The sequence below is a fragment of the Phascolarctos cinereus genome, unplaced genomic scaffold (genome assembly GCF_003287225.1).
Source record: "Phascolarctos cinereus isolate Bilbo 61053 unplaced genomic scaffold, phaCin_HiC Scaffold_3;HRSCAF=262, whole genome shotgun sequence".
Lineage (NCBI taxonomy): Eukaryota > Metazoa > Chordata > Mammalia > Diprotodontia > Phascolarctidae > Phascolarctos > Phascolarctos cinereus.
The window spans coordinates 39,730,547-39,758,318 of record NW_027555736.1 but is presented as its reverse complement, the minus strand read 5'-3'; the positions used below and the strand labels follow the sequence as shown (position 1 = coordinate 39,758,318).

Here is a 27,772-nt window from a genome sequence, read left to right as displayed (position 1 = left end):
AGTTATGTTTAGTATTTTTATAGTTACTTGGATGAAAGCATTGCTTTTTTTTTATTGGTATCGACTTAGAAATAAATTCCTTAATCTTATTGGTTTCGTCCTAATAACTAGTAGAGAGATAAAAACTAAGGAAAAGTATTTTGATGAGTCATCAGAGGTGATTCTAAAAAGCCAGTGCCATTATGTGGATTGGGAAAGCAGTCTGAGGTGTACTCGCCTGGGGGAACAGAGAATATTGGGTGTCCAGAAGTTAGGCAATTATTTTGTGGTTATTTAGTATATCTTTTGTATTTACTTAGATGTGTACAGGTTGTTTCCAGATAGAATGTAAGTCCCTTGGGGACAGAGACTTTCACTTTTTTTTCTTGAAGCTCTAGTATGTATTTAGTGCCCAGCACAAAATAGGCACTTAATATATGATTGTTGATTGATGGGAGAGGAATTAGATAGTGAGAAAATTTTAGAAATGATCTGGACCTTAAAGACTAATTTAACCTCTTCATTTTACAGATTAGGAAGGTGAAACCTAATTCAGCACGTATTTATTAAGTGGATAGAGAGCCGGTCCTGGTGTCCGGAGGACCTGAGTTCAAATCTGGCCTCGGACACTTACTGGCTGGGTGACCCTGTTTGCCTCAGTTTCCTCATCAGTAAAATAAACTGGAGAAGGAAATGGCAAGCAACTCCAGTATCTGCCAAGAAAGCCCCAAATGGGGTAACGAGAATTTGGACATGGCTAACTGACAAAATAATAACAATGTACAAGGCACTCTGCTAGGTGCTAGTGGACACAGACACAAGATAGCGATCCCTGCTCTTAAGACTCTTACAGTCTAGTTGGCATGATGAAATGTATGTGTGATTATAATGTAGATCAAAATATTGTAAATACTTAGGAGACATAAAATGTAGTGAGAGATTCAACAAAGGAGAAATTTCTAGAGCTACAATCAAGGAAAACCTTAGGGAGCACTTAGTAACTTGCTGGTTCATGAGGGAATGGATAGGATTTTATTTCATTAATTTTTTTTTTAAATTTTGATGTTTCTGTTTTTACATTAGTCATTCCTGGCTCTATACTTCTTTGACTAGTGAGTCTCCTCTTGTAACAAAGGAAAAATATATAGTTAAGAAAAACCAAGTGACAAGTCAGCTGTCTTAAAGTGTTTGTAGCATTCCATCCCATAGTTGTCCACCTTTCTAGTGAAAGGAAGTGCATTTCCTCATTTCTTCTCATGGCTAGGATTGGTTGTTATGATACCATAATATTCAGTTTCCTTTTATTGTTCTTTTTGCTTACATTGTTGTGGATGGACCTGTATTATTTTTTAACTTGTTCTGCTTATTTCACTTTGCATCATTTCATAGTTTTTCTTAGGTTTTGCTGAATTTTCTGGTTAATGTTTAATAGCCTTTTCCTGAATTCCTTTTATTCTTTGTTTCTTATAGCACAATGTTATACTGTAATTTATGCAGCCATTTCTCAATTGATCAATAAACTCCAGGTACCAGTGAAGAAACGGTATTCCACACCTCTATCACTCTGCTTCCTTCTTTCCATTCACCTCTCACAATATGTCCTATCCCATGTCTGCCCATCCTGATCGTTGTGCCCTCTGGAATGCATGCTCAATAGTTATCAAACTTTGCTTTAACTTGAACTTTTCTCATTTCCATTTTCTGGCACTATTTGAAATCTGCCTCCTCCTCCTCCACCCACATAATACTGCATCTACCCATGGTCACCTTCTCCATTAGGCTATACTTTGTTTCATACCCCCAACTCATTGGCCAGAGAGTTGAAATACGTTTTCTCCCATTGTCACTTCTATATTCTCCCTCTACCACCATCACTCAGCAAACCTTTCCTTCTTTGAGGTTCATAATATCTAAATTTATTAACAAATCTAAATCTTGACAGCTGTTATCTATGTTGAATTTCTTTTATTTCAGTCAGGGATAGTTATCTAAATAGGTTGTTAAACGTGTGTGTGTGTGTGTGTGTGTGTGTGTGTGTGTGTGTGTGTGTGTGGTAATCAGGGTTAAGTGATTTGCCCAGGGTCACACAGCTAGTAAGTGTCAAGTGTCTGGTCTGAGACCGGATTTGAACTCAAGGCCTCCTGACTGCAGGGCCAGTGCTTTATCCATTGCACCCACCTAGCTGCTCCAATAATCTTGTTCTTGAAAGATTATATCAGCTTTGTAACAGTTTGATTATTTACTTCTGGTATGACTCTTGAGAGGCTGTTTGTATTTTGTTGCTTTGGTGAGAGGGTACTTGCTTTTTTTTCCTTTCTAATTTATTATTTATTTTTTGCATGCTTTTTTTCTTTTTAGATTTTGAATTCCAGATTCTCTCTCTCCCTCCCACCCCATGAGAAGGTAAACAAAAATATCAGTTAATTATATATGTGAAATCATGTATAACGTATTTCTAAATTATCCAAATTTCAAAAAAAAATAAAAAAGATAAAGAAAACAAGAAAATTATACTTCAAAAACTTGTGTTCAGAGTTCATCAGTTCTCTCTCTGGAGGTGGATAGCATTTTTTCATCATGAGTCATTGATCAAAGAAGCCAAGTCTTTCACAGTTGATCATCATTACAACATTTCTGTTACTGTGCACAGTGATCTTTTGGTCCTTCTTACATCAGTTTGCATCCGTTCATATAGGTTTTGCCATCTTGGTACTTGCTTTTCAACAAAGTAAGTTTGAAGGATAAATAACTGTTGCCTTTGGTCTTATGAAAAATATAGTGGCAGATGTTGACTAAATGTCATTCAGTTAGTCAGTGGACATTAATAAGTGTCTGTTATGTACTAAGAGCTGGGGATACAAAAAGGCAAAAGACTGTCCTCAAAGAAGCTCGCAGTCAGATGAGGGAGACGGAAGCAAACATATGCAAACTGTGTACAGAATAAAAAGGAAATAACTGAAGGGGAGAAGGCACTAGAAATAAGAAGGGTTGAGAAAGGCTTCTGTAGAAGGTGGCATTTTAGGTGGGACTTCAAAAGAAGTTTCCCAAGCCAGGAAGCACGGATGAGGAAGGAGAACCTGGAGAGAAGAGAAGAGAATATGCTTGGAGCTTAGAGATGCAGTGTTGAGTTTGTGGAACAGCCAAGAGGCCAGATCAGTGTCACTGGATCACAGAGTATATGACAGGAGGGAGTAAGATGTAAGAACACAGGAAAAGTAAGAGGGGGCTAGGTTATGAAGTGCTTTGGTTTTTTCACAAAACTAGCTCTTAATTTTATTTATTAGTTCAATAGTTTTCTTAATTTCAGTTTTATTAATCTCCTTTGGTTTCCAGAATTTCTAATTTGGTATTTAATTGGGGATTTTCTTTTTCTTGCTTTTTTAGTTGCATATCCAATTCGTTGATTTCTTCTTTCTCTATTTTATTCATGTAAGCATTTAGAGATATAAAACTTTCCCTAAAGACTACTTTTGCTGCATCCCATAAGTTTTGGTATGTTGTCTCATTATTGTCATTCTCTTGGATGAAGTTATGGATTGTTTCTATTGTTTGTTGTTTGACCGACTCATTCTTTAGGACTAGATTATTTAGTTTCCAATTAATTTTTAGCCTATCTTTCCATGGTTCTTTATTACATGTATTTTTTGTTGCATCATGATCTGAAAAGGATGCATTTAATGTTTCTGCCTTTCTGCATTGGATTGTGAGGTTTTTGTGCTCTAGTACACGATCAGCTGTTGTGTGGGTGCCAAGCACTGCCAAGAAAAAGGTATGTTCCTTTCTGTCCCCACTCGGTTTTCTCCAGAGGCCAACCACATGTAACTTTTCTGAAACTCTATCGATTTCCTTAACTTCTTGTTTATTTAGTGTTTAGAGTTGTCTAGTTCTGAGAGGGGGAGGTTGAGATCCCCCACTAGTATAGTTTTGCTGTCTATTTCTTCTTGTATCTCACTTAACTTTTCCTTTAAGAAATTGGATGCTATACCGCTTGGTGTATCTGTGTTTAGTAATGATGTTACTTCATTGTCTATGGTAGCTTTTACCAAAAACAACAACATGTTATTAATAAGGGCACACTGTTTACATCCCTACAAGGGAAGGTGATACTTGTAACTCTTGAGAACTGTAATGTTTCTATGACATTTAAAAGGTGGTGTACTTATAGAAGTTGACTTTGATGTGATGGTAAAAAAATCTAATTAAGTGATGAAGAGGGATTGTACTGGGAGACGAAGAAAGTAGAAGGTAGACAAAGATAAATTACATTGCATGAAAAGGCGCAAACACTTAATACAGTAGAGGGAAAAAAGGGAGAGAGGTGAACATTGTTTGAACCTTTCTCTCATCAGATTTGGTTCAAAGAGAGAACAACGTAATCAGTTAGGTATAGAAACCTTACTTACCCTATAGGACGTAGGAGGGGAAAGGGAAAAGAAAAGAGAGGGAGTGAATAGAAAGGAGGATAGAGATAGAAAGGGTAAAAGGGAAGAAAAGGGAGGTGGCTAATTGAAGGAAGGGCAGACTGAAGGAGGGGGTGGTCAAAAGCAAAACTCTGCTGAAGAGAGAAAGGGAGAAAGGAGAGAGAAAAGCATAAATGGGTGTGGTGGAGAGGAGGGGAAATAGAATGGAGAGAAAGACACAGTGATGTCTGTGAATGTGAATGGGATGAACTCTCCCATAAAATGGAAATGGTTAGCATAGTGGATTAAGAACCATAATCCTACAATATATTGTTTACAAGAAACACATTTGAAGCAGTGGGATATACACAGAGTAAAGGTAAAAGGCTAGAGCAGAATATATTTTGCTTCAGCTAAAGTAAAAAAAAAAAGCAGGGGTAGCAATCCTGATCTCAGACAAAGCAAAAGCAAAAAATAGATATAATTAAAAGAGATAAGGAAGGAAACGGTGAAGTGCTTTGAAGCCCCATTGTTTTATATTTGATCTTGGAGATGATAAAGAGCCCCCAGAATTTATTGAATAGAGGGGAGTGACCTATACACCTGACTTTAGGAAATTGCTTTGATGGCTGAATGGATGATGGATTGAAGTGGGGAAAGGCTTGAGGCAGGTTGACCCACCAACAAGCTGTTATAGTAGTCCAGGTATGAGGTGAAGAGGGCCTGCACTAGAGGGCTCACAGTGTCAGAGAATAGAAGAAGGGGGCATATTCAAGCGATGTTGCAAAGGTGAGACTGACAGGCTGTGGCAACAGATTGGATGTAGGGAGGTGAGAGATAGTAAGGAGTCAAGGATGACACTTAAGTTTTGAGCCTGGGGACTGAGAAGATGCTGTTGCCCTTGACAGTAATAGGAAAGGTAGGAGGGGGGAGTGTTTAGGGGAAAAGATAATTGTTGAATTTAAGATGTTTACTTGACATCTAATTTGACATGTCTGAAAGGTAGTTGGAAATGTGAGATTGAAAGTCAGCAGAGGTATTGGGACAGGATAGGTAGATTTGAGAACCTTCAGCATAGAGATGCTAATTAAATCCATGGGAGCTGATGAGATCACCAAGTCAAGCCGAATAAGAGGGAGAAGAGAAAAGGACCCAGGACAGAACTGTGAGGTATACCAACAATTAGAGGGCATGGTCTGCAAGAGGATCCAGCAAAGGAGACAAAAGGAGTGGTGAGATAGGTAGGAGAAGAACCAGGGTAGAGTAGTGTCCTAAAAACCTAGAGAAAAGAGGGTATCAAGGAAGAGAGGATTATAAACAGTATAACGGCCACAGCAAGGTTGAAGAGAATGAAAATTGAGAAAAGGCCATTGAATTTGGCAATTAAGAGATCATTAGTAACTTTGGAGAGAGCAGTTTTGATTGAATGACAAGTTCAAAAGCTGGATTGTGAGGCATTTGTAGATGACTTTTTCAAGGAATTTAGCTGGGCAGAAGAGAGATCTAGAAGGATAGTTAGTGGGAATGGAAGGAAAAAGTGAAGGTTTTTTGAGGATGGGGGAGACATGAACATGTTTGTAGGCAGTAGGGACACAGCCAATAGACAAGGAGAGAATGACAATAAGTACCAGATTGAAAGGCAAAGTTTTAAAAACCTACGAGTTCCTTGAAGAAGAGTTAGCAAAGGTGTAAATGGAAATAAACTAGATGTGAAAGTCAGAGCACATGGGTTCCAGTCTTGACTGCTACTTACTGATTATGACCTTGGGCTAGTCACTTAACCTTTTCTCACTCTTGGTTTTCTCTTATGTAAAATGGACTAGATGATTTCAGAGGTCCTTTTTAACTTAACTCTGATTATAAAAGTATTTCTGTAGTCATGAAAAGAAGTGAATAATAAAATGTATAAAATATAGAGTTTAATCAATTAATAATGCTTTATGGAATAATTTGAATAGAAGAGAAAAATAAGGCAACACCACCTCCAGAGAACTCATTAGATCTTTAACTTGATAAACAAGCAAATAAAATAATTCATATAAGCATAATAGGCTTTTGAGCTAAAAGGAACTTTAGAGATCATCTAGTCCTGCCTGTCATTTTACAGATGAGGAAACTGGTGCCTAGAGAGATGAATCGACTTGCTCCAGCTTGTACAGATTGTAAGTAGCAAAGTCAGGTTTTAACTCTGAGCACTTCCTGCTATATACCATGTTCCAATTCTTTATACTTTCTGACAAGTAGCTAGGTACTAGTAGATACAAAATAAGTAGGGAAAATGAGTCATGGATACATTGAATGGGATTATTCTGATAATCAATATATGTCACCTTTTTAGGAAAACCATTTTCCTTGTTTTTCCCTCTGTCTGGAATATACTACCCTCAGCCCCAGTGTCCTTCTTAAACTGTGGTGCCCAGACCAGAACGCAGTTTTGCAGCTAACATGAGATGAAGGTAGAAGGCAATGGAACTACCCTCTCCCTATTCTTGGAAGCCCAGGCCTTTCTAAGATCACATTGCCTTTTTTTGGTTGCCACACGAAACTGCTTATTCGAATTGAACTTGCAGTCCACCACAGTTCCCACATCTTTCTCAGAACAATTGCTGTCTAATGATACCTCCTCCATCTTATACTTGTGAAGTTGGGCTTTTTTGTGTCCTCCTCAAAGATTTTACATTTATTTCTACTGAATTTCATTTTATTAGATTCAACTCAGTGTTCTAGCCTGTCAGAATCTATTTGCATCCTGACTGTCATGCCCTGTGTTACCTATCTTCCCAGCTTTTTACCATCTGCAAATTTGATGAGCATACCATGCATATCTTTAGCCAAGTGATTGATAAAAATGTTACAAACACTGGTTTTCCAGCCTAACATTTCCAGCTTTCTTTTAGATGTCTGTAACTGGATATCCCATAGTCATATCAAACTCAGCTCTCCAAAACTGAACTCATTTTCTTTCCCTCTTTGCTCATACCCTCTCCTTTTCTTAACTTCTCTGTTTCTGTCAAGGGTACCACTATCCTCTTAGTCACTCATGCTCACAACCGAGATATACTCATAATCAGTTATCAAATCCTCGTTTCTAACTTGGTAACATCTCTTGCATTTACCCCTCTTCTCCTTGGAAACTGTTACCTCTCTGGTACAGGTCTTCATCACTTCACACTTGGACTATTCTAATAGCCATCTGGTTGGTCTTCCTGGCTCAGGTCTCTCACCTCTCTAGTCCATCTGCTCAGATGTCATATGGATCTTGCTAAAGCACTGGTCTGACCATGCTAGAGAGTGTTCTCTCCCTCAAATTCCTTTTATTAAAAAATTTTATATTCATATGTATATATATGAAATGTGTGTGTGTGTATATATATATGTATATGAAATGTATGTATATATATATATGTGTGTGTATATATGTATATGTAAAAGTTGTACTCTGTTCCCACACTCAGAATTAAGGAACTTTTTTGTCTTTGTATCACCAACATCTACTATAACATGTTGCATGTAGTAGTTGCTGAGTAATATATTTGTTAAATGGAATTGAATTTCAAATGGTATGTTACTTTCAAATAGTTAACTTTCTTAAACGATATTAACACAAAATAAATAACTAGAGTTAGGAAAGGAGCTCATTAAGTTTCATATAGTAAAGCTGTGAAGCTGAAATACAACTTATCACAAGTTCTGTTGTGTTTTTTCTTTTGAGAGGGTGATGCTTTTAAAATAAAAGATAACTGATAGTGACTCAGTAGTCCCATCTACTAACCTTTTTGGTACTCTGGAATATGGTTTATTTGGGCCTGTTGACTTACTCATTGAGAGTAGCAAGATACTCTTACTATCTTTTAGTTGTGTAGAGCTTGATGATTTCCTTGCAGACAGTTTTTGTTCTCTTCCCCTCAAGATCATTCTCCTTGATAGAGAAAACAGAAGCAAAATATTAATTGAGTAGTTCTGTCAGCTCTGTCATCTGTATCATTCCATTTACTCCGTGCTTCCATTCCATCTGCAGTTTTCTCAACTCTAAGGTGGGCTTCATAATAGCACCTACCTTGCAGGGCTCTTGATAGGATCAAATGAGATAGAGTATTTGTAAAGTAGTGCCTGGCACATAGTAATTCTTAATAAATCACTCCTTTTCTCCCTCCCTGCTTGCCTCTCCAACACATTCATTTGGTTATAGGAAAATATATTTTTATTTGCCTTTGTTAATTTAATTCAACATTTTTAGGGCCTTCTGTATGCTTGCATTGTGCTAGGAACTATGGTATACAAAAACTAATATAAAAACAAGGACCATAATATTCTGCTGGGGAATTATTGCACAAGTATATAAATAAAAATACTAATTTTTTTATCCAGACTTGTGATTTCGTTAGTAATGGGAAGAACCTTCCTTGGCTAATCCAGACTAGTGTCTGCTCTGCAGCTTGCAATCTGAGAGCTGTCTCAGACCTTGCCACATTATGTGACTTGCCCAATGTCAGTAGAGCCAGTACAGGTTAGGGGCAACACATGAACCCAGATCTTCCAGACTCTGGAGCTAGCCCTACCCACTGTCATTCTGCCTCACACAAGTAATTTCAGGAGGGAGGGTGGGGGAGAGAGACAGAGAATAATGATGAATGAGTTAACATCTAAGGGGCTGGAGGGAGGATGCTGGTGGGAGATCAAGAAAGTCCTACAGTAGGAGATGACCCCTGCATTCCTAGCCAAGAATCCTTAATTTCTATATGTTTAAGTAATGCTCCAAAAACTAAAATCCTCATCACAGGCACTATCTTCTCAATTAGACATTTACATCCCAGAGCTGTCTTTTCTTCTTGAAGCCCTTTACCTTCAATTGGTAGCAGAGATAAGAACACCAGGATTGGTCCTAAAGTCTTTGATTTCTTGCCAAGGACTTTATAATCCCTGACAATTCTTTCTAGATGCCTTCTGGCATACCCTTTGTCTTCCCATGAATCAGTAGGAGTCAGGTCTTGGCTCTGTGCTTGGACAATTTGGGTAGGCCTTTTCACATTCTGAATGCTTTCCTTTGAAAGACAGCCCATCTCATGTTTGTTTCTGCCCTTTGCTATATGGAAGCACAGAGTGAGGGATCAGTTCCCGTCACTACTTGTATCTTATTTCTTGACTGAGAGGGGATTTCCTATCTCCTGACGGGCTTCTGTGAACTCTCACAAGAAACTTTCTTGTCAGAGGGTCCACCTCTCCCCTCTATATGAAGAACTTTGTGCTTATTACATAGGTATAAAGTTTAGTTTCATTTCTTCGCTTCCTTGAGTCAGATTTTTCCACCTGCCAGTTTATTAGGTTAAGATTTTCGTTGCTGTTTCAGTTTCTTCTATTCTTTGTTTTCCTTTTTCAATTATTTCACATACTCTTATCCTTTCCAGTAACCTGGAAAATAGATTAGAGTTTCTCAATCCTTACAACTCTTTTTCTAGTAGGGAAACCAGCCTGTAGTTTGCACAAAAAATAACCATTAGCCAATCGTTGACAAAAATACAAACTATTCTTTGCAGATCTATGCAGCAATCTTTGTGCCCCCAGAAAGTATTGTGATTCTGGGGGAAAAACAAATAAGCAAACATTTTTTCCCCCTTATCTCTGCCTCTTAAAATCTCTATCTTCCTTCCAAGCCTACTTAGGTGCTACCTCTCACAACTTTGTTCTGGTCCCTCTTGTCCTTACTGTTTTCTTCTGTTGAAGAAACTACTCTCATGTTGTTTATGCTTGTATATGTTATACTTGCATATGTGTTACATCCCCTAATAGAAGGTTTGCTCCTGCAGGTTTGTTTTTGTTTCATTCTTGTCTTTGTATCTCTGTCACATTACACTGTATCTTTGGTGTTGCAGGCACTTAAACAATTAATTTAATTGAATTAAAGGGAGTCTCTTCTGACTCTGGATCCTCAATTCTCCTTGTAACCATTTACTTTCCACCACTAATAGGATCTTATAATGGCTTCTCTTCTTCTGTTATATTAGGATGAAAATATTAAAGGAAATATCGAATTTGGCAAGAAAATGTTATAAACGAAGTACTTTATATTAGTGAAATTGCTTCTAGTTGTGTTTTAGCCCTGAGCAAGAGTGTTAGTCTGTGTTGCTGTTTTACAAATTTGATTTCTTCCAAATCCTTTTGGAACATTCCATAGTGTTTTCCTCACTTCTTTTGATCTGTGTTTGTAGGATATCCTGAATAATCTTGACTCATGTGACCTTGAAGATGATGATCTCATGCTTGATGTGGACCTGCCTGAGGACGCACCTCTCGAAAATGGTTAGTGGGGAAAGTGTTACTATTCAAGGAACTGTTTGAGGACCACTTTCCTAGAAACCTCATTAACATTCTATAACTCATAAAATATCTACATACTCTTTTCCCCATATTTTGAGATTTTTTTTAATGACTGTGCTATCATCTTGACTGTAGTAGAATGTTGATTTGAGGACCCCTGCCTCTTTTTTTGCTTATGGTTATGATTTCATGATAATAAAGAGTTCTCCAGGAGTGGAAGACCACTCTTTCCCCCAGATTCAGATATGTAGCTTCTGTTTACATAATTTTGAAAAGTTGTCTTGAGCATAAGAGATTTAGGGACTTCCATTATCATACCAACAAGGATGTATTAAAGGCAGGACTTGAACCCAGGTTTCTGCATTTCATGATCATCCCTCTGCCTACTGTTATGCTGCCTGTAATATTTTCCTTAATGATAGAAAAAAAAATCAGCATTTTACAGACACAATTTGGATTGCATTTGGACCACTGAAAGTTTGTTTTCTAATTTAGGCAACAAGGTGGCACAGTGGGTAGAGCACAGGACCTGGAGACAGGAAGACTTGAGTTCACCTCTGGCCTCAGACACTTACTAGTTGTATGACGCTGGGCACATCACTTAACCATTATCTGCCTTCATTTCCTTAACTGTAAAATGGGGTAGTAGTACCTGTTTCATGTTGAGAGGATCAAATGAGATAATATTTGCCCGAGAGTAGGTGCATAATGAATATTTATTCTCTTCTTTCCCTTCCACACACTTTAGAGACCACTGAGAAGGTGTGGTTCAGTTCTTTTTATTTGCAAATATGCTTACCTTCTATTTCAACCCATGATAACCCATGGTGTTCATATGGCAGTGATACTGAGCCCCAAACTGCAGAGAAGGTTGCCCCTTGCTATGAAGATATTTTTCTTAGCTTCTGTGGAAGAGAGAACTCTTTTAAATCTGAATATCTTGATGGTTAAGAGGAGTAGAATTCTATGTGGAATGGAAGGTAGTTGGGCTACCAGTGTAAGGACATAATATGGTTTTATTCCCTCTAGGCCCATTTAGGAATAGAGCCTGGGCAAGAACCTGGAGATGTTGATCCTTCTTGAGGTCTCACTAGAGATAAAGCCTAATTGGATCAGCCAGAGGGAAGGGTTGAGTCATATGAATAGCCTAGAAGGTTGGGTAGCTAGTGAGTAAATACTGTATTTGAGAAAGAGGTTAGAGGTCAGAAGCTTGTCCTCTGTTCAGATATAATGAACTATGGGGAGGCTGTGGTATCTGTCCAAAGGAGCAGACAGGATAGATATTTGGAGGCTAAAGAGAGAATCACCGTCTATCAGATATGAGGGAAGTTCAAAGGAATAGTGCATTAATTTGAAAGGAAATTTTATACTATTTAGCATGCTGGTTTGAAGTTTCAAGAAAATATAGAGAAATAGAGCACTGTGGACAGGGTACAGATTTCAAATTTAGCTCCTATTTTGTAATGAGAGACCACTCAGTTGGGCTCCCAGGGATGGAGTATTGTGTCACTCTGTGTTCTGTACTGAGGCATGCAGTTTGGATTGGGTTCAGTTCTGGGGAGGAAGGCTGCTTTTAATTAGGAGGGTTAGCCTGGTTAAGTTCCTCACATTGGTGCCTTGAGGAAAAGTTCATTTCATGGTTCTGTATGGTTCACTCCTCCTAGAGAAGGGGAGCAGTAAAGCTTCTCAAAGTATAATATGAATCAGGTTTGGGACAGGTAATTCCTACATAAGGAACTTACAATTGTGCCTTAACAGAATAGGAATTCAGTAAGACATTTGTTATGTTAAGACATAGTTGTTGATAGAATCTGCAGTACCTAAAACAATCTGTAGAGGCAGTGATCAGACATTTTAAGTTTGACCTTGGTTCTGGACCATCACTTTATCCAAAGCTGACCTCGGAGCTTCATGCTCGTCCCCTTCCCTAGTCAGTCACTCTCAACATGTCCTTGCTGCAGCCAAGCTCCTCAGATGAAATACTGCCGCCGCTGCACTCACAGACCGCTTCAGGTTGGCTAAACTCACAAGGTCACATTCCGGACACATCCAGTTTGTTGTTGTTTCTCAGTTACCTGCTTAGCAAAAGAGACACAAAGAGGCAGCCTGCACCAAGGCTTAGGCTTGCCTAGGTAAGGCCATGCGCTTTAGTGGCCATATGTTTGGAGCTTCATGGAGGTCAAGGTAAAGGAATAGGGCCAGTCACCCCCATCTTCCATGACTCTGCAGACATACCCCAAATAGTCTTACATACTACAGGAAAGAAAGAAAGATGCAGAAGCCCTCTTTATATATCCCTTTTGTGTACCCACTGAATCATCATCTCTTCTGCTTCAAGAGTCAGTTAGGAGACTTTTCATCTCCCAGTAAACCCTTCAGTGACAAATTGTATGTGGCCAGAAGCTGGTCCAAAAGCTCTTACCAGAACCAGGAAAGGCAGCTCTGAGCATTCTCTGTGGAATGGCCCCATAGCTCCATCCAGCCTAAGTTACACAGAAAACAAAAGGAAGGTTGTGAACGAATGGATGTCAGCAAATAGTGAGTTCAACTTTACTGTAGGACACAGAGGTGTTGTGGACATTCCCGTCATGTGACTTGCTGGGAAGCGCTTTGGAAACTGAAGGGAGCTCTGTCATTTTGCTTCTAGGAAGTGACCTTTGGTTTATGACACACGTATGCAAATTATACAGTTGAGACTGGAAAAAGCTAGGCAAATATCCATGATTACACCTATGTTTAGATTTGATCTTTACATTGTTTTGAATTTTATAATCTATTAAGACATTTTTTGTTCTGTAGCAAGTAAAAAAAATTACTTGTGAAAGCTACTTACATATTTTGGATCTATGATCTCTCTTCAGTTCTTGTACATTGTTGATTCATTATGTGTTTTACATTCAGCAAAACACCACTTCTCACTTAAAGGCAATAAGAATGCTACGATAGCATCATAGATTCTAAGAATCAGAAGAGACCTTTTAGGTCAATTAGTCCAATTTAACATGTGAAGGGATTCCCTCTATAACATGTCTGTCAAATCTAATCTTTTGAGTTATCTGTTATAATTAACAGTGGACTCACTATTTCACAGGATAGCCCATTTGCATGTTGAGATAGCTCTTATTGTTAGAAAGAACCCTTGTGTATTGTACTGAAGCCTGTCTTTCTTTGGTGTTCTATACAGTGGTATTAGTTCTGTCTATTGAAACTATACTGAATGTCTTATATACTTATACATGAGTCCTTCGTATATTTGAAGACAATTATCATATTCTGCCCTCGTGAGTCCTCTTGTGTTTTCTCTTCTACAGTTTAAGCATCCTTCATTCTTCAAACACAGTATGATTTCAAGATCTTTATTATGCCCATATCCTGATCAATTTCCCTTAGATATGCTCCAGTGATTTTTCTTAAAGTTCACTGGCCGCTAGGTGGCGCAGTGGATAGAGAGCACTGGACCTCTAGTCAGAAAGACTGTCTTGGGAAGAGTTCAGATGTGTCTGCAGACACTTAATAACTGTAATGCTGGGCAAGTCACCTAACCTCTGTCTGCCTCAGTTTCCTTATGTGTTAAATATGGATAATAATAGCACCTACCTCCTAGGGTTATTGTGAGGATAAAATAATATTTGAAAAGTGCTATGCAAACATTAAAGTGTTGTATGAATGCTAGTTAATGTCAATAATAATTAAAAATGGAATCTCTTTCATGCTTCTGAAGTCATATTTGCCTCCTTGCCTTAGGAACCTAGTTTGTTACCCATCTTTAGCATGTTTTTGTATAGAAATCTGAGCCCATGGTATTTATTATTGCCCTCTTTCTTTTTTTTTTTTCCCCCTTGTGAATGTCTGAGCATCTCCTGCTGTTTTTCCTTCCACATTATAGCTGCTTTCTAAGGTATTTTATGTAGTGGTAAATCCTTGAAGTTGGTATTAAATACTTGTTGAGCTGGTAGTTATATGTAGGCAGTTTTCTCCCTTTCACTTCCTTTCCGGTTTAAAGTTTTAGAGGCTTGCAAATTTCTAGGCAGACAATTTTTGTCAGACCTTATTGCATAGACACCATCCTTGCCAAGAGCCTCTCATTCCCATGTGTTAAGTTGGATTCTGAAAATCCAGATCCTGTTCTGAGAGGCTGTCTTCTTAATAAGCTCTTTCTTTCTTAGACTTTCTAACCTTAGAATCATACTTACCTTGTTTATGAGTTTTTTGAAATATACTTTACTGAAGTGTAAGATAGATAAACAAGCCTAACATTCCCTTCCTTCACTATTATGACTTCTAATTTGGCATAATAGGCTTCTCCTAAGGTTTTTGTCATTGTCACATCATCAACCAGTTATTCCTAATTGGTCCAAATTAAATTTAAGAGTGTCAGTTCTCATTATTGTTTTTCTCCCTGTTGCAAAAAATTTTCAACAAAAGAAGTCAAGAATTTTTCAGATGCTCTGTTTTTAGCAGAATGACATATAATAATGAAGACCTCATATTCTCTGAATTTCTTATCTTTATTAGGAAAGCATCATCCATATCCTTTCTCTAGCTGCATATTCTGCAGTATATTCCTGAAATAGTATCAATTTTGTTCTGAGGAATGTGGAGATTCTAAGATCTGGAGGAAAGGAAGCAGGGCATTCTAGACCGGGAAAATGGCGTTGAGCAAAAGCATGCAGTAAGAATTGCATGTTCTCACAGTTCTGCCAGGGAACAGCAAGTGGGCCACTTTCTCTGGAACATGGAGTGTATCAAGTGAAATAAGTAGAGAAAATGAGGTTGGAGTCAGATTGTAAAGGATTTTAAATGCCACTTAGAAAACTTTGTGTTTTATGCAAGAGGCAATAGAGAGTTGCTGTTTCTTGTACAGGGACGTGGCTTGATCATTCCTGTGCCTTTGACAGCTTTGTGTAGGATGGATTGGAGGGGATAGAGACTAGTGGCAAGGAGGCTGTTTGGCAAGCTTTTGCAATACCATGAACTCTCATCATGGTTTTGTAGATGAAGAGAAGGGGATTTAAAAGGATGTCATGGAGATAAAACTGGCAAGCTTGTGTAGAATTATGTAGAAAATGGTTGGTGAAGAAGAATGAAAATTGCAAATAACTCTGTAGATGCAAATCTACCTGATTAAAAGGAATGGGGAGCCTTCAGAAGAAACAGGGGAACTAGGAAGGGAGGAAATGGTTTAGGAAGAAAGACAGTGAGTTCTGTAGTAGGGATGTTGAGTTTGAGATGCCTGTGGGATAGCCACTGAAGATATATCTGACACTTGGTGAATTGTCTCAGGAGAGAGGGGAGGGCCGGATATATGTATTTGGGAGTTGTCTGGATGGACCACAGAAGCTGATGAGATCACCAAGAGAGTATGTGGAGTGAACAGGGCCTACATCAAAAACCTGAATTAGATCTACATATAGAGGTGACATAGGGATGCAAAGGTGGTATCAGATAGGTAGAAGAAGAAGCAGGAGAGACCTGGGTCATGAATACCCAGAAAGGCAAGAAGATAAAGACAGAAGATGATTGTCAACAGTGACACATGATGCAGAGAGTTGAAGAATGAGAACATAGAAAAAGCTATTGGATTTAGCAGTCAAGAAATCTTTGATAACTTTAGAGAAAGCAGTTTCAGTGAAGAGGTGGGGTTAAAAGCTAGAATGCGTGGAGGAAGAGTGACTGTGAGACAGAGAAGTCGAGCCAACCTTTTCCTAGGCTTCAGGCTACGAAAAGGAGAGTTCTAGAATGCTAATGGGAAAGAAAGGCAGAAGCCACTGATCAATAAGAGGCTAAAAATTTGGAGACATAGAGAGGTGAGGATCAAAGTGGCCACTCTTAGAGGGAAACAGAATGAAGATTCAGAGGAATGTCAGAGGGACAGTCAGGTAAGGGATTCTGGATAAGCCATGAGGTCACATGTGAGTGAGTATCAGTGCATGCCAAACCATAGCAGGGGACATGGATTGAGAGACCTAGGAATAATTTGAGGCTGTATGTCTTAGGAACGGCTTTGAGAAGTGAAAAATGCTTTTAATGTAAATGAGAGGATATAACAAAGGTAAAAGGGCTTTTGAGAGAGAGAAGGGAGTAAAATCCAATATTTTGACCAGACTATGTAGTTGAAGTGGTGTGTGAAAGGTCATTGGGATTGGAGAGTTAAGAGAACAAGTTGCTTGGATCATCATTGTGAGTGTCAAATTGTCTGTAAAAACGATGGGAGGGGGAAACAAAGAAGAAGGGAAACAATCATTTATTAAGCACTGACTGTGTGTCAGGCTGTAATGTTCTATCCACTATACCACCTAGTTGCCAGGGAAGGATAAAGAAAGGAACACTGTTAGTCAGGTATTAAGCAAACTTGAGGATGACTCATAGATTGGTAGTAATAAAGATGAGGATAATATAGTATAGAAAGAATGGATCTCACAAAAAAATGGAAGTAGAAAGTGAGGTGATACAGTGAATAAAGCATTGAACCTGGAGTCAGAAGATCTGAGTTCAAATCTAGCCTCAGATATTTATTAGCTCTGTGACCCTGGGCAAGTCACTTCACTTCTGCCTCAATATCCTCATCTATAAAATTGAATAATTCCAGAGTCATCATGATCAAATGAGATAATAATTGTAAAGCATTTCTCACAGTGCCTGGCACATAATAGGCACTGTATAAATGTTAGCTATTATTTTTATTATTGAAATGGTCAGAAAAAAGCAGTATAGAAGCATACCTTTCACCTCTCTTTGGCTCCAGGAGTACAGGTCAAATGGGAAGAGTAGATATCAATAGCCATATGACAAGAATACTCTGAATCACTAATAATTAGAGAAGTCCAAATTAAAACAAACCTGAGGTCTCAGACCAATAAGACTGGCAAAGTTGACAAAAAGGGATTATGACAAAAGTTGGAGGGGCTTTAGGAAAAAAGTCACATTAATGTTCTGTTGGTAAAGCTGTCAGTTTGTCTAGTCACTCTGGAAAGCAGTTTAGAACTAGGGCCAAAAGATTACTAAACTTTTGATCCTTTGTGTACCCTTTGACCCATCAATACCACTAGGCTTATACCACAAAGAGATCAAATAAAGAGGAAAAGGATGCATATGTATAAAAGTATTTATAATAGCTTTGTTGTAGTGACAACTGGAAAATAAGAGAGTGCTCATTTATTATTGGGGAATAGTTGAACAAATTATGGCATGTGAATAATGGGAATACTGTTGTGCTGCGAAAAGTGATGAAGGACAGTTTGGGGGAAACTTGGAAGACTTGTATGAATTGATGCAGAATAAAGTGAGTAGAACCAAGAAAACACTATATATACCATAACAACAATTGTAAAGACAAACAATTTAAAAAGATTTTGTTACTCTGGGCAGTACAGTGACGGACCACAGTTATGTCTTCTGTAGCATCCTGCCTACCTTTTGACTGGTGTTGGACTCAGGGTACAGAATAAGGTGTACATATATTTTTTGGACATTGCCAATGCAGGAATTCATTTTACTTGACTGTGTTTATTTGTTATAAGGATTTTTCCTCCTCTCTTTTCTAGTGGAGATAGAGAGAGAAAAATGTTTTTGCTAATTGAAAAAAAAATTAATTAAAAAGCCTACTGCATAACTCTAATGATTGTTTTTTATTCTTGTTTATTTTCGACTTTGTGATGGCCCTACACTTTTGTCATCCCTCATACCTAAGTGATTAAAAAATGTTCTCTGAAGTTCAATTTCCTTGGGGTTGTATTTTCCCTGTTAACTTGCTCATAGAATATTAGAGGTGGAAGAGACTTTAAAAAGCTCAACACAGCTACTGGGAAGAGTCAGTACTAGAAGTTCTGTCTACTGCTTCCTAACAGCCCCCCTCCTCCTTTATTTTATTTATTTTTTCACAGAACTTGTGCAGAAGTTAACTTTAGTCCAACACTTAGCCAAATGATCTCAAATTCAAGTTAGGAGAATCTAAATAATGAGTTTTTATTGTGCTTGAACACAGCATTTAATAGTTTCACTTATGTGAGTAACTTTGCAGGGAAATCCATTGTGTAAGGGTTCCTAATTTCAGGGATTTTCTTTCCCTCCAAAGGCTAACCTAAAAGGAATGTATTTTTAATGTCCTTTACTACCATTTTGTACTTATTTAAAAGACTGTTTTGATATACATCATTATTTTTTATGTATTTTGAACATTTTGGTCAGTGAGCTGAGTGTTTGCACTTTATCATTTTTACAGTTACTATAAAATACTTCCATTTGGGGGCAAGGTCTTCCTTTTTTGTTTACACTGGTGTCCTGATTTAACCACCCTTCAATTCTAGAAGTTGCTGTTCCAGCTCATTTAAGAAAGAGTTGATCCCAAGATCCCAGCGACCCCAAAGCCTTTGTTTGTGTCAGAAGTTTTGGCTTGTGGGTGAAGCCACTGCAATCACTCCCCTCCCGGAAGTGGAGAAACCTTTCTGTCTCTGCCTGGCCGGGACGGTAGTTAGCAGTATTTTTAGAAGCCGTCCTCACTCGACAACTATGTAAGCCCTGGGCGAAGATGGTAGTTTGGAGTCACAGGGTAAACTGGGCTCCTTTCCCAATGTGTGCTAGCTGGGAGCTAAGCAGGAAGGAAGGAAGGCCTGTTTATCAGGCTCGGCCATGCCACTATGGCTGAGTAGGCAGCAGAGCAGCACAATGTTGTCCTGGGACAAAGCAACTTTTTTACTGAGTGGCCAAATATGTGAGGAAAAAATTTTCGGGTAAGTGAAAGAGAAACTTGGGCAATTGTGTCGAGCCTGGTGGACGTTTGTGGGGCTGGGATTCCGGGGAGTGAGCTGTGCTGCTGGAGCCAAGTCCTGGCTTTGTCTCCAGTAGCTTTTTAGACTTGCCAGACAGTTTGCATTAGTAAGTTAACAGAGAGGCACAGGGAAGCAGTTTACTTTCTAAAAATGCGAGCTTGATTTTTTTTTTCAATTTTGGGATTTGTTGAGTGATCCAGGTGAGCCTACATCTGTTTCATTTTTAGGAAACTGGTTTGCTTCAGTATGGGCACCTGACATTTTTCTTTTCTCTCTTCTAATTTTTTACTCTGAAATCAGAAGGGCTCTAGCAATGATAATAGCAGTTTTTTGGGGGAAATTATTACTGGGATTTAAAGTGTATAACATTAATTATAATAAGAATAATTTTTGTTTAAAAGTCTTACAGAAATTAATTCAAAGTGCTAACCAGTTGTAAAATACAAGTTTTGTCTTCACTGAAACTTGCATTATTGTCATTTATATTTCCCTCAATGTGCCTGCTTTTTAAAATGTCATTTATCTCATACGTAGTAGAAAGTCTTGACATTTTTCCAAGAATTTTTCTATGGACTTTTTAGTTGCATGTGATCAACAAACTGTACAGTCTTTTCACTTTATGTAGTGTGTATAAATGTGAATGACAAATGTTGTGTTTTTGACTCTGTCTAGTGGAGTGTGAGAATATGAACCGCTTTGATGGATCAGACAGAAGTGTTCGACAGCATCAGGAAGGCTTTTGGAAAAGGCCGCCCCAGAGATGGAGTGGCCAGGAACACTACCGCCTGAGCCACAGTGACAGCTGTCATCAACATGGGAAAACGGACCTGAGCAGGTAGAAGCCTGTTGCTAGCTCACTTCCTTGTTAGTACACACAGAAATCCTGCACAGTGACTTTTTATTCCCCAGACTTGTGTGCCAGGTTTTCAGAGGCACACAAAACATTCTATTGTCAAAGCACCAGTGGTTGTTGATGGAAAACTAGGAGCAGGATATTTTTTCATCATGACTTCCCTCTTAGTACTTGTGGCTTAAAGCTTCTTTTCATTAGCTTCATCACAGATTTTATCCATAGCCAAAATGTAGACCTTAGGAATGCCCTAAAACAGGGTCTGTATTGATTTAATTTTTCATTTGTTAATGTTTATGGTTTTTCTTCCCTAAAAGATAAATTCCATGCATCTGTGATTTTGTCAGTGCTGGGTACTGATTGTAACCTCTTAAAACATAGTAGAGTTGCTGTGGCCAAACTAGTTAGAGCCAACTAGTTGCTTGTTAATAATAATAATAATAATTAGTAATTATTATAATAATAATAATTATATATAATATTATTGTATTGATACTTATTAATGATAATTAATAACAACAACAACAACTGACATCTATATAGCACTTAGTATGTGCTAGGGACTGTGTGAAGTGCTTTGTGATGATCATCTTGTTGATCCTCAAGATAACCCTGGGAGGTAGGTGCTATTTTTGCATTTCACAGACAAGGAAAATGAAGTAAAAGGAGGTTAAGTGACTTGCTTAGGGTCACACAGCTAGTAAGCCTCTGAGGCTGGACAGCTCTGAACATAGCTAGTTGGACCTTGGATAGTTCGTGACAGTAATATGAAGTGATTGTTACAGTCTGTGTTGTTTCTTACTGAGTTGGAATTTTTCAATAGACAGCTATAAATTAACTCTTTAACGGTATGAAGTGAAAGGTGATATTGTATAATGGGGAAAGCAAAAAAACTCTTGATAGGTAGAATCTTTCTGATCTGTTCTCATCATGATATAGCTTAATACTTTGATTTTAAAGTAGTTCAAATCACCTTTCTTTTTATTTAAAAGATAGGACCGCTTTTGATATGTCTCATTTAAAAACTGTAGCTGTCTGTGGAATTAGCGAGGATACAGTATAGGACATTTCTGTAGTGTACACAACAACTGAGCTTCACAGGTTTTCATAGAATTACGGTTGCAAGGGCCTTAGAATGTAGTCTAGAATATATGAATGAATGGCATATTGAAAAAAAAGCTAGCCTTGCAATCAGTCTCAGCAAGACCTGGGTTCAAGTCTTGCCTCTGAAACATACTGGTTATGTGACCCTAGGTAATGCCCTCTGACTTTCCCGGGCAACTGCCCTAGTCTGTAGAAGGAATTCTTCTCCAGTACCTGCACTGATGAAATCACAGGTAGTTCCAGTTTAACAGAAAAGATAGGGAGTCACTCAAGGCATAGTACATAGCAGGACACACTTGAGATGCTTTTAAGCGTTCTTAAAAATGTACACGTTTTCTGTGCCTGTAAGTTCCACTCTCCATGATATGCAGGCGTGCAATTTTTAGCTTCTCATGACAGTGTGGCACAGGTTGTAATGTGTCTGTGTGTGTACCCTCTTCAAAGGGGTACAGTTATCTTTGTGAAGGCCTTGCCTTAGAAGTCACATCCAGTTCAGCCTGAGCTCAGGAATCACTTCAACAGCATCCTTCACAGATGACCTGACAGCCTCTGCTTGAATACATTCAGTGACTGAGAACCAAATGACAATGGATGTTTATATAGTATTTTGAAGTTCTCTCAAGGCAGTTACTGTGGGTCAGGACCCACAGTTTAGGGAGCGCTGAAGGAGTTGTGAGTGGAGAAAGTTTTAAGAGGCTCTGCATTGGATAGTGTTCATTCGTCCATTGTTTTTTTTTCAAATGGCTTCATTTTTAGGCCCTTCAGCATCTAGGTAGCCCTGTTGTGGATACTGTTTAGTGATGACTCTTAAAGTTGTGACACCCAGCACTGGAGAGAATGCTCCAGATGTAATCTGATCACTATAGAGTGCAGTGTTAATTCAGCCCAAGACTGTGTTAGCTTTCCAAACCTATGTTACATAGTTAACCACTTCTTCTGCATGTACTCAGTATCAGAAATGTGGTTTTAAAAAAATAATTTTACTATCCATGTGCCCTGTCCCTTGCCTTCACAATTCCTTAACCTCTTTGACTCTCCTGAGTGTCCTCCTAACACGTCAGTCATCTGGCCACTAGCGTGGCACAACCTGGATACAGATGCGTCAGAGCAGAGCACTGCTTTGAAGTCAGCATGGAGCTGAGATTTCAGATGCTCGGCTTGTCCCAGGGGGAGCTGCTGGTGTCATGGATAGAGAGCCAGCTTTTGTGTCACCAAGACCTCAGTTCAAGGTTGGCCTCTGACACCTGTTGGCTTTGTGACCCTGGGCTAGTGCCACCTCAGTGCCCATAGGCAGCAGGCTCAGAGGAGAACCTTCAAAGGAGGTGCTGTTGTGCAGTGGTAGAGGGAGTTTCCTCACCGGGAGTTCCCTAGACTTATGAAATCACGTCTTGTCAGAAAATGTGACCAACTCTGCATGTATTATGTCCTCCAGTAAATTACAAGCGGGGGGGGGGGTGATGTCTCAATTACTTAGTTATAGTTTATTTCCTCTAGTGCCTAGCACAGTATTAAATGAAAAGAATTGGATTTGAGTCAAACGACCTCAGTTTGAACCCACTTTTGTGGAATTCTGGACAAGTCACTTAAATGCTCCCAGTTTCCTTCTCTATGAAGTGAGAGGGTAGACTTGGTTCTTCAAGGTCCCTTCCAGCTCCAGTTCTGAATTTTAGCTGTATTCCTGTTGACTGACTATTCCAAGTCTACTTAACTTTTCTCAAGTCTCTAGCCTTACTTTTGGTCCCGGTTTCACTCCTCCTCTCAACCCCCCCCCCATCTCCCCATTTTCTGGGCAGATCAATTCATATTTTATTGGGCAAATCAAGACTGTTAGGTGTGATTCTGCATCTTGGCTGTCTTCCCTTTTCCCCTTTCTCCTTGCTGTCTTAGAATACTCCCTTTCTTTACAGGAAACATTAATAGAAACAACTAAGCTTACTGGTAATTTTTACATTTAAATTAATTAATGTCAATAATTAAAGTAGTATAAGACTTTAAGTAGCTCTTTAAGTCCCCATCAGGATTCTTTGCCTATTCATTCTTATTCAGTTTTCCTCATGTGGTTATAGTTTTCTTGTCCTCTATTCTTCTGATTCTGCTTCTTTTAATTCTGTATTATTTCATATTTATTTCTCAGATGTGTTAGTCTTAATTGCATTACACTATTCCAGTATTCCATTCCACCACAGCTTTTAAAATGATTACTTCTTTGCTTCTTCCACATAACTTTGCTTCCAGCCTTTTGCAGTTACATAAAATGCTGTCATGAAAGTCTTTGAGTAAGTAGGGTTTTTTTGGGTTTGTTTTTGATGATATTTTCTGGGGGTACTCCTAGTAACGAAGTTATTGGATGAAATTATGTGGTTACTTTTATTATATACTACCATATTGCTCTCCAAAAAATTTCATTGTTTTGAAATTCCACCAGTAATGAATGAGTGTATCCATTCTTCCACAACCTTTCCGGCATTGAAAATTCATTGATTTTAATTATTTTTTACCAATTTGAACAAGTGTAAGGTGGTACTTCAGAGTTGTCTTAGTTTTCATCCCTTTTATTAATGAGGTTGAACATGTTTTCAACTGATTATCATTCATTCATTTTTTTCTTTTGGAAATTGTTCGTATCCTTTGACTTACCCATTACCAGTTGTGGACCTGAAGTTGCACTGTGACTTTTTAATAGTTCCATTTTTTATGTTTAATATTTTACATTTTTAATTTTAATAGATCCATTTATATTTTTGTTTTACAGAAAATTTTTAATGCAGTAAAATTCATCTGTTTTGTCTTTAATGATTTTTCCATTTATAAAATAAAAAATTAATTAATCTCACCCCCCCCATTTAGATAAATAGACCATTCCATTTCTTCTAGAATTTTTTTTTTAAGTTGTCTCTCCCCATGGAATCCACTGAGGTATATAGTGTAAGGCAGTGGTATCAAAGTCAAACAGAAATGGATCCCTGAAGGCTGCATGTTAATGTGGAAATTAGCATTACTTATGTTGCATTTTTACTTATTTGTTAAATATTTCCCAATTACATTTTAAATCCAGTTCAGGTCATACTTTGGATATGGCTGCTTTTACCCCAGGCTGAGTTTGACACCTCTGGTGTGATGTATGGGTCCATTTTTTTTCCTACCAAACTGATAACTTTCCCAAAAATTTTTGTTAAATAGCAGAGCCTAAAGGCTTTCCCAGTCTTCTTTGTTGTCTAACTATTTGTCATATAGGAACGTTTCGTATACATTTAATGATGTAATCATTCTATTTCTTTGCTCTTTCTCTCCTTCTCTCTCTCTCTCCCTCCCCCTTTCCCTTTCCTTGATACTAGAAAGTTTTGATGATACTGGCCTTGTAAATTTTTAAGTTAGTGTACAAACTCCCTGCCCCTCATCAGCTTTCCACTTCAGTTTGACCTCTCAGTATTCTTGATATTTCCACTTGATTTCCATACAAATTCCATTCTGATTTTGTCTGGTTTTATAAAGAAGCCCCTTAATTATATTGGCGTTGTATTGAAAATAAAATTAATTTAGGAACTGTGATAATTTGTATTACATTAGCCTGATCCATCCTAAAACAGTGTTGTCTCTGTGGTTACTTAGGGCCTCCTTATTTTGGTCATTATAGTTTTTTTAGAGTTCTTTGGAGGAAGACTGTAATTCTGGCTAGGTTTTATTAGAAACAGCTGAACTTACTATTTACCAAATATTTGATGCTTTTTATTTCTGTAAATGAGTTTTTAAAATCATTTTTCCTGATCTTTATACTTTTCAATGTCAATACCTCTAATGTCTTTTCCCTTTCTTATCGCAATTGCTAGAATTTTTAATATGATGTCAAATAAAAATGGTGGGAGTGTGGGCATTCTTGCTTGGTTTTTGCTTTTGGTGAGCATATTTCTCAATTCGTATGTTGGCTTTTGGCCCAAGATATATGCTCGTTATTGCATTAAGAAAAATTCCTTTATTCTTACTCTTTTTAGGAGGCATATCTGATGTTACCCCAGTAAAGGTAACAATAAAACATAAAATTATAATGTTCAGTATAGTGCAAAAATATGAAATAAAATATTAATCAACATAATATAACAATACATTAAGAAAATTATTCCACACAATCAAGTGAGTTTCTCAGTGTCAGAAGGACTATCATCAATACCGAATATCTAAATAAGAAGTTTGGCAGTGGGAGCCCCGCTCCCCCGACATGCGTTCTGTCAATAGACGCAGAAAAGGCCCTCAGTAAGGACCCCTTCTCTCCAGAGGCTGATCCCTTTCACCTTTGCCCTTTAGCTTGTCTCCTCCTACCTCCTCGGGAACTTTGCTTTCTCTGCTTTTACCACTCTTTCCTGCAGCAGCTTCTGTGGCTTTTCTCTGGCCTTCAGGCACATACAGATTGTCCCTTTCTGTCGACCCCCGTAACCAATCCTCCCATTTATTTTACGCTGTCAGGATTACAGAATGAATTGCCTCTGCCTGCTGCCTTTACTTTCTTACCGCCTACTCTCTCCTTTATCCCCTGTAATCTGGGTACTTTCCCCCACCAACTGTAGTAAAACTACTATCTCCAACGTCATAAATGACCTCCCGATTGTTTTTTTGTAAGTCCTCAATTTAATTAGCTTCTTTATGGCTTTGGACAGATTGACTCCATTCATTTAGCAAGTATTTACCATATACTTTTTGTAGGCAAAAAGCTTTATGTTATCCACTCAGAGGATGCAAAGAACAAGATACAGGCTCTGTTCTCGTGAGTTTTACTATTTAGTAGGGAAGCTAAGACATATCCATAGAAATATTACTCTCTTAACATGTGTGTAAAGTAGATGTGTAGTGAGAAGTATCAAGTTCTGTGTCTGGAGGGAAGAGTGACTGCTCTGAACTCGGGGGAGAATCAGCATTAGCTTTTTTAATGGAAGAGATGACATTTGCATTTGAACTTGAAGGATCTGTAAGAATTAGACAGGTAGAGTTGGAGCAAAAGGAAAAAGATTTCAGTTGGAGGATGTAAGCGAATGTAAGAAGGTAGAAACGGTGAGTACCAGAGTGAGATGGAGACGTAGATTCTGAAAGGGAGTAGGAGGCGGGCTTGAAGATCTTAATGCAGCATGTCTGTAACAAAATTTATGAGGTCCAGTGTTTGTAGTGGGGTGTGTTTGCATGGAGGGAAGGACTTAACTTCTTGTGAAAGAAAGTGTTAGGTGAAGGGCTTCTGTTCTAGCATTTGGTTTTTTAAACCATTGTGATCATTTGTGCCTCAGTCATACTCTTTTAAAATTTGACCATTGTTATACTAAGTATGGTTCCTCAGTAAAATTTAGTGTTTTGATGGAGAAAAGTTCAACAATTAAAAGACCTTGTAGTAACTAGAAATTATTTGGTGCCCATTGTAACTCCTCAGCCTACATTTTCATGCTGAAAAAAATTGTTGTTGTTGTTGTTGTTTTTTTTTTTCCCAGAGGATCTCCATATAGGGAATCTCCTCTGAGTCATTTTGAAGGCTACAGGGGAAGCAGTCTTTACCAGGGTCCTCGGATGTTGGTAGATGTACCCGAACATGCTGTGATGCTGGATGAAATGACTCTTTGGCACATGGTCCAGGACTGCACTGCTGTAAAAACCCAGTTGCTTAAGCTGAAACGTCTGCTGCATCAGGTCAGTGGGTATTAAATGCTTGCAATGCTAGCAGCAGGAAATCAGATTTACTGGTCACAAGTAATGGGTGTGGCTCATTTCTCTTGTTCCTTCTGAAGTATGTATTTGGATTTCTTGTAAGAATAATGCCTATAGTATCTAAGGTTATTTGAAATAAATGTGAGGGAAAGAGACTTGAGAAATTTTTAGTTATAGAACGTGTGTGATAAAGATAGAGATAAAATATAAAGATAATGCATAATGTTGCCCTTAACGCATACCATTGTTGAATAACGCCATTAATATATTATAGCCAAATCCCAGACTTCCTGGTAATGTTGTTCTGGATGGTGATTTTGTCTCCTACTCATGTCCAGAGAACCCTTCCCCTCCCTGATAGAAAGTAGAAAGTCCATCCAGCAGGAAAAATGGTTTCTTGGCAGGCTCAGGGCAGCAGATTGCATAGAGTATAATAGAGAGGTACCCTTCTCTCTGAATCTCTGCCAACTGGGCTATCCTGTTTCCTCAGTTTCCAGCATGGTAGATGATGTTTGGCATTTATGGGTGGGCGAAAGATGAAGGAATGACTTGGATCAGAACTGGGAGTAAAGGGGAGGGCTTTGCTATTTGAATGAATGAATGAATGAATGAATGATATATTTATTAAGCACTTGCACTGGCCTAAGTGCTGGGGATACAGATATAAAAGGAAGCCT

General features: G+C 38.3%; 1 protein-coding gene across 8 annotated transcripts in view; it reads left to right on the top strand.

Moving 5' to 3' along the window:
* Nucleotides 1-27,772, top strand: part of CCSER2 (coiled-coil serine rich protein 2) — a 120,525-nt gene that overhangs the window by 45,191 nt on the left and 47,562 nt on the right. For 4 of the 8 annotated variants that reach the window (XM_020994702.2, XM_020994704.2, XM_020994701.2 and 1 more), the window contains exons 4-7: nucleotides 2,338-2,382; nucleotides 10,586-10,676; nucleotides 20,135-20,297; nucleotides 26,882-27,077. In XM_020994702.2, the coding sequence (XP_020850361.1) occupies nucleotides 2,338-2,382; nucleotides 10,586-10,676; nucleotides 20,135-20,297; nucleotides 26,882-27,077 (495 nt within the window). Of the gene's footprint in view, nucleotides 1-2,337; nucleotides 2,383-10,585; nucleotides 10,677-19,167; nucleotides 19,424-20,134; nucleotides 20,298-26,881; nucleotides 27,078-27,772 lie in introns of those variants that run through there. The other 4 variants (XM_020994705.2, XM_020994708.2, XM_078150778.1 and 1 more) reach the window with 2 other exon arrangements.